At 39.8% G+C, this 19,507-nt stretch overlaps 1 protein-coding gene across 8 annotated transcripts in view; it reads left to right on the forward strand.

Moving 5' to 3' along the window:
* Window positions 1-19,507, forward strand: part of LTBP1 (latent transforming growth factor beta binding protein 1) — a 399,796-nt gene that overhangs the window by 355,979 nt on the left and 24,310 nt on the right. For all 8 annotated transcript variants that reach the window (XM_077772762.1, XM_077772764.1, XM_077772765.1 and 5 more), the window contains 5 exons: window positions 12,125-12,301; window positions 13,039-13,125; window positions 14,992-15,120; window positions 15,798-15,938; window positions 17,143-17,313. In XM_077772762.1, the coding sequence (XP_077628888.1) occupies window positions 12,125-12,301; window positions 13,039-13,125; window positions 14,992-15,120; window positions 15,798-15,938; window positions 17,143-17,313 (705 nt within the window). The remainder of the gene's footprint in view (window positions 1-12,124; window positions 12,302-13,038; window positions 13,126-14,991; window positions 15,121-15,797; window positions 15,939-17,142; window positions 17,314-19,507) is intronic.

Genomic DNA, 19,507 nt, shown 5'->3' on the forward strand with positions numbered 1-19,507 from the left:
TGTGCTTTCCAACCCAGAGACGCCATGTGTAGGGTGAAGGATCCAAAACGATGAGAACATTCACTGGGAATTGCTTAAAACTCAGAGCCATCAACTCAGGGTTTAATATGGATTCATCTCGTTAGGTTGCATAATCTTTCTTTCTTGGCCCTCAGAGAAACGTGTCTTGACACTTCTCTAAATTAAAAGCAACATATAGGCCTCGTAGGATCTACAAAGACTTCCACTTGGAATACTTAAGGTGTTTTTTTCAGAAATTGGCCCAGAGAGTGGCTGTGTTTGCATTTGCTTAAAATTTGATTTAGTCTTTGTCATCAGGGCATGAATTGAAATGGAGAGCTGATGGTTTTCCAGATAAATTAATCAACTTCCAGATCACTCTCTTAGCTTGTGCCATGTAGCTATAGCCTGGTTGTATTTTAAGGAAAGCAAAAGACCATATGATCATTTGAGAGCCAAATAAAATGAAACATTGGCCATTTGACTTTCTTGCTCAATCTCGGTTGATTTTATCCATGCTTCTAAGAGAGCTCTCCCTGCTTCTCAACAGGGTACACTTGTTGTAGATGAAATAACCATCTTTGCAAGTCATAGGGAATGAAATTTAAAAACTGTCTTCACCTACACATGTTCTTCTTAATTACTTGATATAGAAAGGGAGGGTGCAGAATTACAGAATTACATGAAAAAACAATACAGTGTGTAATTAAAAAACAGTGTCTATGAAGGGGAAGAAGTGAAGTATTACTGGAGGGAGTGGTTATTCCTCATTCCACTGGCCACCATTGTGACACATGAGCCGTAGAGAAAAGGCTTTTCATCTTAGTTGTTCCTAAAATAGCAAAAACAAACACACAGTCAAAAACCTGGCTGGCCCATAATGTGATTGGTTAAGTAGCCATCTTTTTCTTATTTGTCTTTGGTTCCATAAAGGAGGACCTCACCCATAGTATTATGGTGAATGTATGATATTTGACTAAAATATTACAGTATTGTACTATTATTATTATTATAGTATTAATAGTATTTGACTAAAATAATTCACGTCACCATATCATACACTCATTAAATGATTCCTATGAACAATAGGTAGTATAGATAAATGCATATAAGACAATGCTAAGTCACAAAATGGACGGTTCCATTGATTACAGTCTGTGGTGCGAGGGAAGAAGAGGACACATAAAAAAGATAATAATTCGAGGAGCACCTGGGTGGTTCAGCCAGTTAAGCATCAGACTACAGCTCAGGTCACGATCTCATGGTCTGTGAGTTCAGGGCCTGCATCGGGCTCTGTGCTGACAGCTCAGACCCTGGAGCCTGCTTCAGATTCTGTGTGTCTCTCTCTCTCTGTCTGCCCTTCCCTGCTCTTACTCTATCTCTCTTGCTCTCAAAAATAAATAAAACCTAAAACTTTTTTTTAAAGATAATCATTGGAATTAATGGAAATTTTAGTCTTTTCCTTCATTTTCCAAACTTCTTGTAATACTTAAATAGGAATGACCATGGTGGTCTGCTGTTTTCCAGCTGTGTAAGCTTGGGCATATCATTCCACATTTATGAGTTTTGGTTTTCTCACTTGTAAAATAGAAGGGTTTTATTTACCTCACAAAATTATATGATTTTTAAAAAAAATCCTATATGTAAAAGGCCTTGGTTAATGGCAAAGTACTATATGAAGTATTAAAATTATAAGCTATAATCCAACTACTTAAGTGATATCTCTTTCTCATCCTTTTATGATCTGTTCTGAAATGGTAGACTTTTTAACTATTTTTTTCCTAGATAGGTATTTTTTTGCTGGAATGTTTTAGCAACATCAAGGAGTGGTTCATTCACTTCACATAGATTGAGTTTAGGTAAATGTCTGGGATCCTAAAGTTTGTTCTTTTCTTTTTTTGGAGATTAATAGTACCTTACTAAGATCGTGAGCCCATCTGAACCATATTTGGTGAACTGGTGTAGTTCATTATAAACGGCTTCTTAGGGGAGCCTGAATGGTTCAGTTGGTTGAGCATGAGTTTGGCTTAGGTCATGATCTCACAGTTTATGGGCTCGAGGCCTGCGTCAGGCTCTGCGCTGATAGTGTGGGGCCTCCTTTGGATTCTCTCTCTCTCCCTCTCTCTCTACCTTCTTTCTCTCTCTCTCAGAATATGTAAAGAAACTTGAAAAAAAAAAATGTTTAAACTGCTCCTTAAAATTTTATAGTGATTCGTTTTGTAAGCCTTGTTCCTCATCTCCTATTTTTAAGCTTTTCTGTAATAAAGTCCCTAACATTTGCTTTGTCTTTTTTCCTCCCTTAGTGTCCTTGCTCTCTCACTGACTGACTGACTCTTTCTGGAAAATTCTTTCAGTCAGAGTTCACTAAGTACTGTCCTGCATTTTGAAAGAACTTCTTTTTGAATACTCAGCTCCATAAATCTGCCAATAGATACATAGTTTCTCCTTCCTCTTTGTATCTAATCTTTTCATTTATGGTTTCTTACATATTTTCCCTGGCTTCTGCTAAATACTGTGCATAGCCAGTTGTTTTTATTGGTCCATGTCAGTATAATCTGACTAATTTATATTGTTCCTGGCAGCTCTGACTACCATACCTCAATTTGCATAGTTCTTGGCAAACTTCAACTGATTATATGCAGTCTTAAGATTGTCTGTAATGACATCTTCTTCATCTGAGCGATTCTCTCTCAGGGTCCTGAGAGGCAGACCAGCTATAAACTGCAGGAACATACTTCTCAGCCCAACTTCATCAGTGCCAATAATTGACCTGCTGTTTGAAAAGGCGATTGAAGCCAGGAATCCTGAAAACAATAATATAGTTTCTAAATATTTAAATTTTAACTTAAAGCATATAAAGGTACATTCATTTGCCAACTGTTGAAGGTGGGCCAAGGCCTTATTTTGAGTAGAAGTCCTCTCTTAAGAGCCCTGCATGTCTTGTTTTGCATAAACTACATTAGGCATGATCTCCACCACCTACTTTAAAGGGAGGAAGAATTTAAAGGCCTTTGCCAGGTACGTGAGTATAAAATTGCTCTAGATTTTTATCATTTTGCTAAATTTTTGTACAGTTGTCTTTTTAATGTTTATTTTTGAGACACAGAGCATGAGTAGGGGAGGGAGAAGAGAGAGGGAGACACAGAATCTGAAGTAGCTGCAGGCTCTGAGCTGTCAGCACAGAGCCTGACGTAGGGCTCAAACTCACAAACCGGAAGATCATGACCTGAGCCGAAGTCGGACGCTTAACCACTGAGCCACTCAGGCGCCCCTACGGTGGTCTTATCCACACCTAATTTGATAGCATTCCATTGACTGAATCAACTTTAGTCTTACTGAACCTTTAACTTGTTCTGTAAACAACTCTTCTCAATTCATACCTTCTTGGTGTATATGCTGTTTATGTAATTACAATAATTAATACACTGGCACAGAATGTTTGAGAATAACACAGCTGAGTCTCGGTCATCGTACTGCTCAGCATGTGAGAGCGGGAGCATTCCACCTGCTGTGGGCACAGGCCAGTGTGCTTTTTGAGGGCAGGAGAATATGGGTTAGCACAACACGTTGGTTAAATGGAGGCCAATTAAAAGAGTCTGTATCCTATTCCAATCAAAGGATCTGCCTTTGCACAGAACGAAACTTCTTATACCAAATTTAAAGAGTTTTTAAACAAAGATTCAGATTCATTTCACTGTATACATGGTAGATCAACAGCTCCAATCTCATCCTTCCTGAAAAGTAATTTGGAAAGGGAAGATGAATTTGCAAGATAGGTTGTCACACTCTTACTAAGCTGTAAAATTTCCCCAGGACAGAAGTATGCCACCAGTGAGCAGTAGCATAGTCCACAGTGGTATCGTACTGAGGACAGACCTGGAGCCAAGGCGGGGGGGATGTCAGGAAGGCAGCTTTCAGATCAGTGTGCAGAATTTTCCAATAGTTAGGGATAGGTAATGGCCATGAAGTTACGGATGTTTCCCTGAAGGTATCCCTGAACAGGTGGGGTACCCACTGGCAGAAGGACACCCACTTCCCAGCAAGAAATTGTACCAGGTGGCCTTTAAGGTACCTTTGAATTTTAATGTCCTTTGATTTTTGTTTCTAAACTACTACTTGGCTCCCACCTAATATTTTTTAGATCAGTCTAATGGTTTTCACTGCCTGGGCCTTTGGCCACTGATTTACATTGCCATCCATTGCCTGAAAGCACCTGCAATAGAAAGAACTAAAAACTGTCTGTGCCGCTCATCACATGGAAGAGGGTATGGATATGAAATATAGCCTGATGCTTTTATTTCCTCAGTGCCTGTGATAATTGCTCCATAAAACTTTATGTCCTCAGGCATTCTAAACGAAGCAGTAAATATGTGGTCTTGGCAATTGCAGCCTTCAAGCCTTACCCACAAAATGCTGCTCTCTGTCTCGATTGGTGCACAGTGGAGACTGTGAACTGAGTTTAACTGAGTTTATTTTTAAAACAGAAGGTATAAGGAAAACACAAAAAGATACATGGTATCATCGAGGCAGGTGTTCCTCACTTGAAGAAAAACAAACGAGATCAGAAATTATACAACATAAACTGGCGTGATTATTTGCATCATAAAAGAATTGTTCTTTATGCAGTTTATTGCAGCATTTTCTTAAATGTTCATTTTTCTCGAATGTATCTGAGAGTTTATTCTCACATCACACGGTACGGTCTAGGCTTCTACAACTAGGAAGCACTTACATGGTTTTCTAGCCCAGCTCCTGTATTTACCTGTCAGGAAGCCAAGGCCCAAGAAGCAGCTCTAAATGTCCTCCTTAGGGAAGGTCCCACAGCTAATGTTATGTGGGAACCCAACCCTGGGATCTTTTCCACTTTGCCATTCCACTTTTGAAGGCCAAGGACGCCATGACTCCAGCCTCTAAAAATTGGCTTCCTGGGGCACCTGGGTGGCTCAGTCGGTCCGGCTCTTGATTTTGGCTCAGGTCATGATCTAACAGTTCATGGGATCGGGCCCTGTGTTGGGTTCTGCATCAGGTGTACAGAGACTGCTTGAGATTCTCATTCCCCTTCTCTCGCTCTCCCCCTCCCCTGCTCAGGCTCTTTCCATCTCTCTCTCAAAATAAATAAATAAACATTTTTTAATTGGCTTCCTTCTTTAAAAAAATAATGCATGTTATTTTATTTAAAACAATGCGTATTCTTCTCAGAAAATTGGCAAATACAAAAATATATCAAAAACGAAAATTCCCCGCAGTGGCACCACTAATCTCTGTCACCATGGTGGCCTCCAGATTCTTTGATGGGGACATCTAGGCTCCACCTACCTCCACAAAACTGTCCCTCGTTTGATCCAAGGGCCCTCAGGCTCGTCTACGTGAAGCATCTTTCCCTTGGGTCAGCAGAGAGTGCCTACACGCTGAAGCCCTTCATCTCACTGCTCAGTCCTTCTCATGAAACACCTGGCAGTGTTTTCCCATCTTCCCTCCCCCGGCGTTCCCTTTGATTGATTTCGGACATTCTCTTCCCCCATCCTCCTCCCTTTTGGTCTGGTCTTGTTCTTTCTTGTTTTCAGACTCTTTTTCCGCTGCCCATTCCTTAAATAATAGTGTCCCGGGGAGTTGCATGTTTAGGGCTCTTTTTACTCTCTATCCTTCTCTTTGGGATATTTAATCCTCTTCTGAGTCAGCTCTTACTTACATGATACAGACTGCCAAGTTATATCTTCTGCCTCCACCTCTGTCCTTAGAGCCAAACTTCTATTTCCAGCTGCCTATTTTTGGGTCTTTCTTCCAGGATGTCTTGTCAGTGTATCTGCCTGAAATTATCCCAAAACCAAATTCATTACCATCCCTTCTCTAACCTGTGTTCACTCATTAATTGCCAAACATCTGTACCAGAAGTCCTGACATCATACCTTCATTTTTCTCCCCATTCATCCAAGCCTCCAGAACATTCTGTCACTTCTACCTGAACAGTCTTCTTTAGAGCTCTCCCTGCTCCTGTGTTACCACTGCCCTGAGCCAGTCCTTCAACATTTCTTACCTGGACCGTGGCAGTAGCTTCCTTCCAGCCTCTTCCATTGATTCCTGTTCCTTGCTGTTGCCACAGTTGATGTTTTCAAAACATGAGTCTGGTTTTACTTTTATTTTTCAAGATTTTATTTAAATTCCAGTTCATTAACACTCAGTGCAACACCTAGTGTCAGGTGTAGAATTTAGTGATTCATCACCCACATACAACACTCAGTGCTCATCACAAGTTTCAGCTGCTTACACCATGAAGTCCAAAGCCATTGGCATGGTGGTAGGACCCTTAATATTCTGCCTTATTCATCTTTGCATCCCCTGTAAGCTGGCTCACTGCCTCGCCTGTGCCAGACACTCAGTAACTCGTGAATCAAATTGCCTCTCGACTTTTGAGAATGTATCCCTTCTGTATTTCACTGTCTCATTCCCACCTAGTCCTGTAGAATTAAAGTAATGATTCATTTTATTGGAGATAGAATGGGGGCCACACTTGAATGAGGAATTATCTCTTTATACTTGTATACTTGTAATGGGGGTGGTTCCTTCATATGCTTTGGTTAAATACCAAGTAGAACAGAAGAATAAAAGGGTTTCCCTGTTGTCAAGGGACACATGTAAATCATCCTCATGATTCTGACAATTGAACTCAAAGAGCATTCTTGTTCTCGTCTTAGAGAGGTCCTCTACAGGTTTTTATGTAGGTACATACTTTTTTAAAGGCAGGAAACCACATATAATATCATTCAACTGTTACATTTGGCCTTACATTTAATGTGTTTAGTTAACCTGTAAAATAAATTAACATTGAGAGAGTTTTTTGAAAATAATTTCTGATTAGAAAAAAAGACCTTCTATAGGAAAAAAAAAAAGACAGCCACAGTACTGAAAAGGCAAACATTGTAAAATGCCATAAAACTCCTGAGGTCTTACTGTGTATTTGTAATGGATCTATACTATAAATGTAGGTAAGGCTAAGGAAAACATGCTCGTTTGTTGGGGGGGGGGCAGGTAAAAAGTTGGATCAGGTTTCTTCCCACATTCGGAGAACATAGAAGAATTTGCTAATTACCAAACCGTGGTTTTACTTTCATGAAAGTTTTTACTTGCTATTATGGTATGTAAAATAATATCTGAGTTTTTAAGGAGATGTCCGTGTTTGAGTGAACTGATGGCAATTGATCCCAATGGGACTCAAACTGGATGTGAGCTGTTTCATGTTCTTGAGACGACAGGAGACGCCCCCGCTGTTGCCACAGAAATAATTTGGGGCCCTCACATTTGCTATAAATATGGCCTGAAGAGGAGGGGGTTGTACATTTCCTTTTAAGCATTTCCCGATATTTTACGGTCATGTCAGTTATGACGTTTCTGTCCCAGTCATCTTTACGGGCCCTCGCGATGTACATGTGACAGCGTTTTGCCGCAAATCTTGCTGCTGTGACATCCTGTCTCTCCTCTGTCTCCACGGGCGCCACCTGCTCACACATCTCTGCATGTCACACCTGTTTTTCTTTCACCTCGGAACATCCTTCAGCTTTCAGGGGCCGCCTCTTTCGCCCATGTCTTGTCCTGATGTTCCCGGTGTCCAGTTCCTGTTCAGCCCACTCCTGTTGGCAGTGCTTGTTTTCTGAAATTCACCAACAGCTCTCTCCTGAATTCCACCTAAAACACACACACCTTTGGGGTATCTGGGTGACTCACTCTCTTAAAGCTCCTGACTCTTGATTTCGGCTCAGGTCATGGTCTCATGGTTCGTGGGGTTGAGTTTCACTTCGGGCTGTGTGCTGACAGTGCAGAGCCTACTTGGGATTCTCTCTCTCCCTTCTTCTCTGCCCCTCCCCCACTCAACACTTGTTCTCACACTCCTTCTCGTGTTCTTCTTCCTCTCGAATAAACTTACACACACACACACGCTTCTCATCTTTCAAGTCTTTGAGAAAACTAGGAAAAAGGAAAATATATGAATTTCCAGGTTCTCTTTTATTCCTTCTCAGAATATTACCCTAGAAATTCTTTTCTCATAAAAGACATGAGTTGAGGGGCCTGGGTGGCACAGTCGGTTAAGTGTCTGATTTTGGCTCAGGTACTGGCCTCTGGACTCATAGCTCAGAGCTTGGAGCCTGTGTAGAATTCTGGTTCTCTCTTGGGCTCCCTCTCTCTCACTCTCTCTCTCTCTCTGCTTCTCCCCTGCTCGTGCTCTTTCTCTCTCTCTCAAAATTAATATTTAAAAAATAATAAAAATTTAAAAACATGAGTTGGTTTAAAACATTAGTGCCTATGGTGATTTTAAAATAAAGGCAATAAAGCTTCGTGAATGATTGTGTTGAAAGTAATTTACTGAACATTATCATGGTTAGAGTTTTATAAATTGACGCCTTTTTTCAGGACTCTGGCAGGTGTTGTTATTTGGAGGCATTGTTTGCTCACAGGTGTTTGTTATGTTACCCTTTGGTCATTGTCTTAATGTCCCAGAAAGGTGTGAAGATTAGCTCATAAAGGCCTTCAGAGTACATTGCAAATGGAAACTGAAAGCAAAGACAAGGGCTCATTTAGAATGTTTGTGTCTACTTTAATTAGAAAAATGTTCCAGATTTCCTCAACCTAACAGCAAGCCTAAGATGAGACCAAAGAAGGAAACCAACCTAGAAGTGAACACATCCTCTTCTTAGGAATCAAGAGATATGTTTCTAGAAAGTGCTCTTCATAAGTGGAACCGTATGACTCAGCCCCTGACTTTCTGTTCAGAGCAAGAGGCTGTACCGTATGTGACCTTGTAGCTAAACTCTACACCAGCAAGGATTATCTGCTATCTCCTCCACATTTGTCTCAAAGAAATGAAAAAATAAATTTAAAAAACTCAAGCTAGTTGAGATTCTAAGAAGCTGAGCCCATAGAAGAGATTTGGGGAAGCAATAGGCATGAGACATTGGACCCAACCTAAATTGTCTCTGCTGGAAAGGAAAGATCTTTGTAAACTGCACATACTGTTTCATGGAGTTACTCTGTGGATCACAAGAAAGGGCCTCTCAAAATTGATACAGGAACATGTATAAAACTTCCAGAAACTCATTTCTTATCACCATCCATACCCTAGGATTAGACTATGCAAATTGTTGTTTATATATAGATGTTATGCCAACCTCCTAATAAAATTGAAAAATCAAATCCAAAGATACCAGAGGAGAGGTAATATATTTCTTAGAAGTCCATGGCATTAGTATGTAGTATGGCTAATCATTTTCTTCATAAAATCTTTAAGAGAAATAAAATGTATTGTTTTTAATGCCTGGCACTTTAATATCCATTGATTAGATCTCTTAAAATTACTTTGCAATGGAACCATTCTTCCCATGGCAGCAAGTGACCTGAACTCATATAGAGATTCTTTAAGGAAAACACCTTGCATTGTGTTTACTGATGAGTTTCCCCCCCGGTGGAAAAATGCTCTAGGAAGTTAAGTATTTAAAGGTTAGAAAGATAGGGAAATTGCTGTTTTTTTATGGAACGACCTTTGTGGACTGGTTTTTCGAAAAGAATTTGCATCTCTTTCCAAACACGGATGAGCGCCTGACTAACCCCCAATTTCAGCTGTATAAACATTGAGCGTTCAAACTGCTTGGAGAAAAAACAAACCTTGTAACAACCAATGTCAAACCTGAATAATAGAATGATGTTACTGGTTGTCTCCCTTATGCAAAAACTTGTGAGTTTCCTTCCAAAAAAAAAAAAAAAAAGGAAAGCAACGATAATTTTTTTCTTAGTTTCTGTACTATGAGTATAACAAACATTGTAGAAAACAGGCCGTGTATATATATCTATATTATATATAGGTATATGTATAGATAATGAAAGTTTTTGACTTCTACAGAAGCCTCTGGTGTCTGATTACCAAGGAATATAGCATTTTTCATGATGCTCTACTGTATAATATTCCATCTTGTGAGAAATCCCATGACATACTTACAACTTCTAACACAAAAATAAAACAGTTATTCAGCCCTGTCTTAGCACAGACTATAAATTTGATTGACAAGCCACTTGCTGATTTGATTTGTATTTCTAAATGTATACATTAAGAGCTGTACTTTTAGGTTAGCTGAATAAAATGAGCAAAATTATTAGTAATGGGCTGTCAATTAATTTAAAAATGTTGGGGGAAAGGTTATAAATTTTTCTGCAGGGCTCGTGGTTGATTTTAATAATAACTTTAAATGCCCTTACTTTTCCCAAATAATTCTGTTCATAAGAGCTTGGAGCCCTCCCTAAAGAGAAGGACGTGGTGGTTGTCTGCTCTCTCCATGTGGGCACAACACATTTCTGTCTTCTGCACACTTGAAAGCTAGAAGAGATGAGGGCTGTGGCAGGTTTTATCTGATTTCACATCCAAGGAAGTGATCTAAAATCACTTCATAATCTGTTGTAGAAATTGGCAATTCTGCTTTTTCTAGGGCGTATATTCAAGGTTGGAATTTGTCATCAGCTATTAACACTAACTTAGAATCCAGACTGAGTTATGTCAAAGATAGAATGATCTAACAGTTAGTCAGAATCAAGTTGAAAGGGATCTTGTACATTTTCATTGATGTTCTGTATTTTGAGAGTAATGTATACACCAGAGTTTTGTTTGCCATTTTGCTTGTTTTCCTTGCCCTAGGAGGAAAGAAAGGGTACTATCTCTTCTGATAGAATTGTATGAATTTCTATTTTAAGGACACTTTTCCTAAGTGGCATATTAATCTAGTCTTCACAGTCAACCTGACCCTGCCAAAATAAATATATAGGAAACTATTGTGTAAATAACTCGTTAAACTTTCCTAATTAATTACACAATACTGCAAAACAAAGGTAGGTGTTGACATTCAGGTCTTATCACTGGTAAATGTTCTCCTTTTTTCTTGTAGTTTCTTCATTGGAATTAATCTAATTGTCATGGTAGTAGTCAACTTTTTATTTGAGATAGCATAAAATAGAGTCTATTAATAAGTCCTAACTGGATTGTAAGCAGTAATTGAACTCTATACGTATAGTTGAGAAGCGATTAGACCACTTTACAAGCCTAGTCTCAAAATATTAATCTTTTTTTTAAGTCTTATTGATTTAGTTTGAGAGAGAGGGTGAGGGAGGGGCACAGAGAGAGAGGGAGAAAGAATCCCAAGCAGACTCCACACTGTCAGCACACAACCAGATGCGGGGCTCGAACCCACGAACTGTGAGATTATGACCTGAAATTATGACTCCGAAATCAAGAGTCAGACCTAACCAATGGAGCCACCCAGGCACCCCCAAAATATTAAGCACTTTTTAAAAGCACAATAAAAGCACTATAAGTCTAATGGGATTGAATCATATATAGTCTTATCTGAAAGTAGGTGAATTTTGTTCTCTTTGTTTGTATTCTCTCATATCACTTTGTCTCTTATCACAGAGGGTTAAACCGAGTCTGTTGGAAAATATTTTACTCTAGAACACACATGAGCCAGGACTAGAACTGAGCCTTGAAATTCTACCTCAAGGTTTAGCTGGCACTTATTATTTCATTCAAAGTCCTACATTTGCAGCAATTTAAGTAGACTTTCAGTTACAAAATGTTATTTTATACACTTTGGGTTACTGCGTTGTTTTCCTGGTTATTGTATGCTGCCTTGTACTATTCAGAAGACATTGGAACATTATTGATTCAAATGGCCACCTAAGAGTTAAATATTTTTGTGTGGCCCTCACATCTCTGGTCAAATGTTGGGGAAAATTTTCATTGATTTAAGTAGGTGTTATGGCTCACATAGCACGGCTCTGTTTGCCAAGAAAGCAGATATGGAAACTCATCTCACGGCCAAATTTACAAGAGTATAGCAATTGGTTTAATGTAAAATGATTTTGACAGATTTACACTCTTGGGGTGTGTTAGAAATCCATCAAAATTCAGGATCCCAGTGCATTTTTATCTTGAGGTGAAAGGACCCACCCCTGAAGCAGAAGGCTGTTCTGAGTAAATGAAATATTGCTGACACATACCGTCCGTCTTTTCACCATTGTGTGTTCTGCCCTGTTGTGATACAGATCTGATGTGTCCCAGAGGCCCCCTTTTCACTCTCTCCACTCTATTTAGACTTAGATGAAGATCAGCCCAAAGAAGAAAAGAAAGAATGCTACTATAACCTAAACGATGCCAGTCTCTGTGATAATGTGCTGGCCCCCAACGTCACCAAACAGGAGTGCTGCTGTACGTCTGGTGCCGGCTGGGGAGACAACTGTGAGATCTTCCCTTGCCCCGTTGTGGGGACCGGTAAGGACCAGCAGAGCGGCGTGTTCACACTTGGGTTGGGCCCTGTGGTGTCCAGGGCCTCGGAAAGTTCTCGTTTTGCTTGCTGCATTGACATCTTGAAATGATGACACTAACTGGGACCTGCTATGGTGGAACTGAGATGAGATTACCCTGCAGTGCCTTTCATTCAGAGCCGAAACCATCCCCTTCTTCCCACTTCAAAATGAATTCTTAACCATAATGTCAGTCCATCACAGAATACACTGTTACAGTAAGGTTCCCTATGATATTTTGGCAGAAAGGCAGTTCAGTTTTATTCCATTTTTAGGTTAAAACCCGTCTTTTCTTGGCTAAAACTGATCCCTTGTTATCCATGGCTAGAGCTTGCATATTGAGGCTAAGATCTTGCCTGATTGGAATCTTAGTGTTCAACCTTTAAAATGCTAGAAACCACAGTAATGGAAGAGTAAGTCATAACATCAGTCAAAACGTGGGTAAACGAGAAGTGCATGAACTAGGAGGGTTTTTTTTTTAATTACAAGTAAAAACTTATAAAGTCATTAGACTTATTTGTACCTAATCCATAATTTTGGAGATTATACTGAATTTATTTGTCCAGAGTAGATGACAAAAGTTACCTTAAAGTTATGGAATCTGAGAAAGAAAAACTGAACTTAAAAATTAAAGACCCACATTAATGGAGAACATTTATTTTTTTTCTTTTTTATAACTTTTTTTTTGGTCTCTCTTGAAATCAGCTGAATTCACTGAAATGTGTCCTAGAGGGAAAGGCTTTGTCCCCACTGGAGAATCCTCTTCTGACACTGGCGATGAGAACTATAAAGGTCAGCATCAAACAGAAATGAATTTGCAACACGTGTGCATATGACCATTCTGGTGAAGGCATGGCTTGGGTTCCACATGATTAGAAAGCCTTTAATTCTTCTAGGGGAAGGCACCTGTCAGCTCTGGGCAGCCTTCTGTCTTGGGAGTTAGGATCCTTAAGACCACGTGGCCTTGGGGTGTCATGTGACCCTTCTGAGTTTCCGTCTCTTTATCTCAGAGATAGGAATGATGTCTCAAAGGTTATTGTGAGGCTTAAGTGAGATAATATGCTAAAAATACTTAAAGCTCTATCTAGGAGGTGCCTGATAAATTTTAAAAAATGTATGCTTTTATTCCAGAGCTTTATTATAAGTAATACAAGCTAAGACCATACAATTTTGACCATCCTTATGTTGGTCTTTGTGGTCATCAACAAAGCTAAGGTTCTTGACTTTTTTAGAGCTCATCCTATTGTTGCTAAGATGCTTTGACTAATGGCTACAGATTCATCATAAGGAATGGAAAAGAAGAAAACTAAAGTAAATATGTGTTATTTATTTAATGCCAGTAATCCATAATTCTGAAATAAATGCACAGCCTCTCTATTTTGGCAAAATTTAATCCTCATAATATATGAGTATTTCCTTGTTAGCCACTCACTTTTGACATTTCCGTGATAGAGATATTATGATCTCTTATATACACCATGGGTTTTTTTCTTCCCTTTATAGTTTAATATTGGAAACTGCTAAGTGGCTGGAAAACAGACTAAACATTTTTATTGTCCATCCGTTTTTGAGAACTACTGTTTTCATGATACTCAGTAGCTGGATAAGAAATTCCATATGTGCTTTTTAAGTAAATCTGTGATTCAGTCCAATTAAATAACAAAAAGCCTTGGTTTGTAATATGTGTTTAATGGTTTTCAAGTTCACAAATATCATACTTTGTTTTTGCAGGGATATAGTTAAATCTCACTTCATATTATGGAACAGAGCCCTGATTTTACCATAAAGTCCCCTCTCTTTCATATAAAAATAAGTTCCTCCTCACCCTGTCTTAGCAGTGCTGTAAATGGTTGGAATATTAGTTGCAGATCCAAACAGCTATGTATTATGGACTTGACTTTGCCATTTTCCAGCTGTGTAACTTTGAGTGATTCATCTATGAAGCCTATGATTTTTTTTTTTATGACATGACATTTGCTCTAAAATGCTAGAACTGATGGTAATAATAATAGCATTGAAAGCAAGGGATAAACACTTTTTGAGGGCTGTGGAATCTTCTACGTGGATTTTCTCATTTAATTGTTTCAGTCTTGTCAGGCAGATGTTCCTATTGTCCCCAGTTTACCACTGAGTGAACTGAGGTTTGCAGATGGTGAGCATTACAAGTTCTGTGGAGAAATAGGTCTGCTAGGACCCTCAGAACTTGTGCTCTTATTAGCTGGTCATTATCACCAAGACAGACTCATCAGGTCCCATCAACCTCTTCCTGGCGGTTTTCTTCATCCCAGCTAGTTCATGGGTAAAAATATACATTTAGAGAAAGGCACCTCTTTTAAAAGGCTTATTCTTGAGAAAATACTGTTGTCTTCATTGTGAAATGCATAGACTCTTTCATCAAATAAGAGGTAGCGACTCAGAAATTGAATTTACAAAAAGATCTCCAATAATGTTTTGGACATTGTTCCCTAAATATCACAGATTCTGTTTCTTCTGTGAGTTAGGCTTAACTTTAAGAATTTTCTCCTGTTGTATCTGAAGATTCTTTGGACTATGAATATTATAACATCTAACTCAGTTGACACCTGATATTTGTTAGATTCTTCTTTTTAACTCAAAGACCAAAGCTCACTCTTCTCTTCCACCATTTTGCCCCCATAGATGCAGATGAATGCCTGCTCTTCGGGCAAGAAATCTGCAAAAATGGCTTCTGTCTGAACACTCAGCCTGGTTATGAATGCTACTGTAAGCAGGGGACATACTATGATCCCGTCAAATTGCAGTGCTTTGGTAAGTGTAAAGAGGATACAGGGTGCTCTGAAAATAGACAGGTGGAAAAAAATAAGTCATGCTCTATAGTTAAAACAATTGCTTTGCATCTAAGTGTTGAAAAGACTTGTAAATGATTTATGGATCATTTTTCTGAGCAAGAATTTAAGAAAATAAAAAAAGTCTCCATACTACTTTTTGAACAGATTTCAAGCAAAGAGTTAATATTCAATGTGGAATTATAATTCAGGTCACTGGTTTAACTGAAGTGTTCTTTTGGTCTGGGGAGCCTCCTGTTTCATCACTCATACCATGCGAGTGAAAGTCATTTTTAAATACTGACCCAGACTTTAAGGCTTAAGCAGAAAACCATATACACTAGGCAGAAAAACATAGCAAAAGGAAATAATTTTAAAACTATCATAAAGAGGCATTTTATCTTAAATTTCTAAGCATATCCTGTTCCCAAATGTTTTCTTTTTCTCTTTAATGTCAGCAGCAGCAGGAAAACATTATTTTTCCAATCAATACAACTTATTATTTTTATAGTCAGAGCTGTTCTCGTTTGGATGATGATGTGTGGTTAATTAAAATGTGGCAGTCTCTGGAATCTAGACTAATTTTAGCAGTGTGTAAAGTTTGGTGAGTGTATGAGGTACAACTGATTGTTGATTTTCTTTAACTTTTTTTCTCTTTAGATATGGATGAATGTCAAGACCCCAGTAGTTGTATTGATGGCCAATGTGTTAATACAGAAGGCTCTTATAACTGCTTCTGTACCCATCCAATGGTCCTGGATGCTTCAGAGAAAAGATGTATACGACCAACTGAATCACATGGTATGTCTGGATGTGAGATGCAAGTCTGTGTCCAAATAAATGTCAAGGTTTTCCTTTTGACTGAAATGTGAGCTATTGGGAAATAAAAAAATTGACTCCTTGGGTCTTTTGGAGTAATTAAAACGAGATGCTAAAAATAATAAGAGAGGAGGGGCGCCTGGGTGGCTCAGTCACTTAAGCATCTGACTTCAGCTCAGGTCACTATCTGACAGTTCATGAATTCGAGCCCTTCATCGAGCTCTGTGCTGACTGTGCAAAGCCTGCTTTGGGGACTCTGTCTCCCTCTCTCTCTGCCCTTTCCCTGTTCCCTCTCTCTGTCTCTGTCTCTCAAAAATAGATAAACATTTTTTAAAAATGAGAATAATCATAAGAAAAATGATAAGATGCATATCAGTATGTAGGGGATTTAATACCCTGCACATATTTGATCGATGACAACATAGATCAGCTGAGCAGATGGCAGTCCTGTGTCTGTTCGTCCGATTTCACCTTCAAAGGCAACTGAGGAAGATGTGAGTTCAGGATGAGATAATCGGGTTTGCTTGACTGGACTGGAGGACACAGAAGAGACTGCGCAGAACAGACCATGGAATCCAACAAGGTGGTGGAGACCCCTGGTGTCCATTGATTGGAATCCCTCTCCGTCCCCAGTGAGATGATGCCCCACTCATAATTGGCATAGTTGATCTATCCATCATCCCTGTCAGGAACCACTTTGGATGAAGTCAGCTGAAAGGCAGAAAGTTAGGAGTTGAGTGCTGTAGCATGAAGTGTTACTAGGGCTTTGGTGGATGAACTGAGTGAGAGAGCAAGAATCTGCAAAGTGTTACGTAGAAAGAAATGGTAGGATTTGAGAGAAGAGTAAATGTAAAAAAGGAAAGATTGGGAAATCAGAAATCAGTGCTTTGGGATTATGGGGTATAGAAGGAAGACAGTGCGGTGCTTTCTCTAATGATGGGAAGCTGCAGATGGAGGGATTTAATTGGAACGCGATGGGCAGGTTGAATTTCAGCTGATGGAATGACACCCAGTTGGAGATGACAGAGGTTTGATCCGTGGAAAGACCAGGCTGGCTTCAGACTTTTACTTGGAAGTCCCTCTTAGAAATAGAGATGGAAACTTTGAGACTCGCTGGCTTCCACCGCAGTGTTTATGAAATAGGAATAACAGTGCGATCGTCATGGAACCATGTTTTCCCTTTCAGAACAAATAGAAGAAACTGATGTCTACCAAGATCTGTGCTGGGAACATCTGAGTGATGAGTATGTGTGTAGCCGGCCTCTTGTTGGCAAGCAGACGACCTACACTGAGTGCTGCTGTTTGTATGGAGAGGCCTGGGGGATGCAGTGTGCCCTCTGCCCCATGAAGGATTCAGGTGAGCCCTCATCCACTTCCCTGTGCCGGGGGCCTTTGGGAACAGGTTCATCCCTCTCCTTTGGAGCCTGACAGTTCTTCTGTGTCTTCATCTTCACTCCTGATTCCTTCCATCAGAGGTGGGGATGGGGTGTGTGTGTGTGTGTGTGTGTGTGTGTGTGTGTGTGTGTGTGTGTGTGTGTGTGTGTGTGTGTGTGTGTGTGTAAGAGCAGGGTTTCATAAACATCTGGCTCCTGGTTTACCTCCAGTCCAGACCTGTCATTAGTTTTTGAAGCCTTCATTCCATTTCCCCAAAGAATGAGAAATGACCCAAAGAAACATAATGCAACTTAGCAATTGGTGACATAGATCTTAAGATTTTTTTTTAATGTTTTATTTATTTCTAGGGGAGAGAGAGACAGAGAGAGACAGCATGAGCAGGGGAGAGTCAGAGAGAGAGGGAGTCACAGACTGAAAGAGGATCCAGGCTCTGAGCTGGCAGTCAGCACAGAGCCCGATGCAGGGCTCGAACCCACGAACCGCGAGACCATGACCTAAGCAAAAGTCGGACGCCCAACCGACTAAGCCACCCAGGCGCCCCTAGATCTTTAGAATTTTTGTTTCCCAATACTTCCTTTTTCCCTACACTTGTTCTCATTTCTGACAGTTTCTACTTAGAGCAAACAGTATTAGAGGCTATAGAAAATCTGTCCTGGTTTTTATGACAGCCTCTTTGTGAGAAAGACCAAAAAGGGCTTAGAACAATAGAGGAAGAGAGTAGAAAGTGATTGAAGTGCATGTGAACAGATGTCCTTTCATTACAAGTTTCAGGTCTGAGGATAAACCTTTGCTCAAATGGAAAATGCAACGGGCTAGGCTCTTGGTTTATCCCCTCTCCCTGGCTTGGGGGAAGACTGAAAGGTGCTGGGTCTGGTCTTTTTGGTGACCCGTGGCGTGTGCACCGACTGCTTGCTTGTCTTCTTAGTTCTGCTGCCACTTAACTGCTCTTGAAAGGAAAGCCCTTGAAAGTGTTTACTTTAGCTATGATTTCGATTTGTTAAAGCTAGAAAGATACCATGTGGGTATAAAGTGAGGGAGTTTATAATGAACAAATTCTCCAAATGGTCAAGAGTGGAAAAAATGCTTGAAAAGAAGAAACGCATTGATTTTTAGTTAATGAGAATGCAACTTTTCGAGCTTTTTCATAGCTTTTCAGATTGACAATTACTTAAACCCAGTGCAGCATAAAAAAGAAAATGATTTGAAATGCCTTAGGGGAAAAAGGACTTGCAAAGGATAAAGAGCAAATACGGAAAGAAATGGATGGTGATGATAGGATGCCAGTAGCCTGGTGCTGGAAAGAGGTTGGGTTCAGGGGCCTGATGGGGTGGGTCCGGAATCCAGAACTGCGCATTGGGAAAGTAACTTCACCCAGGACAGCTCGTTTATAAAACAGAGGTGTTTATCTCTATCTTGTTGTGTTGTTGAGGGTGTAGGGAGAATGGGGACACAGGGAGTGGTATAGTTATTAGCATTACTCTGACCTCTGCCCCCAGGGGCAGATGCCACAAGGAGAGGAAAGCAAAATCCTTAGGAAGGGAGTACAACGGGGACTTGAGACATCTTCTCACAGTGCTCTTATATTTCAGGTCTGCTGTACTTAGCCACTGGTTTTTATGGTTGATTTTTTTTCCCCAAAAAATAACAGACCCCTTATGAAGAATTAATCAAAGGGGTTCTGACCCTCTCCACCTACCCCGTCACAATTGAACTCTGCTCCTCCTTAAAGACGTTCATTCTTAACAGTTGGGTTTTTCCTTTTACTCATGCAAACCTTTTTCCTACACATTAATTGTTGTTATGTAGTTATATTTGTATTCGTTATTGACGTATATTTAAATTTAAGACATATTTAAAACTGAACTCCGTATCGTCAATAAGACACACTTTATTTTTTGTTCCACTCTTCGGCATCTCTGATACGGGAGGTATCTTCTAATTGACCACATTGAGCAATGGCCACAAGCTACTTTTCTACGTTTTGATAGTGTCTGTTATATCAGAATGTACTTTACAATATGGTGTCTTGGAATAGAAGAAAGATGGTAAATTTTTAACTGGTTGCACAGACTGCTTTATGGATATACCTACTTTTACTCAGTCACCAGCAGCACCGGACATTTGAGTTGTTTTTCTGCCCCCCCCCCCCCCCCCCC

The sequence above is a fragment of the Crocuta crocuta genome, unplaced genomic scaffold, assembly GCF_008692635.1.
Source record: "Crocuta crocuta isolate KB4526 unplaced genomic scaffold, BGI_CrCroc_1.0 scaffold363, whole genome shotgun sequence".
In the NCBI taxonomy this organism is placed as follows: Eukaryota; Metazoa; Chordata; class Mammalia; order Carnivora; family Hyaenidae; genus Crocuta; species Crocuta crocuta.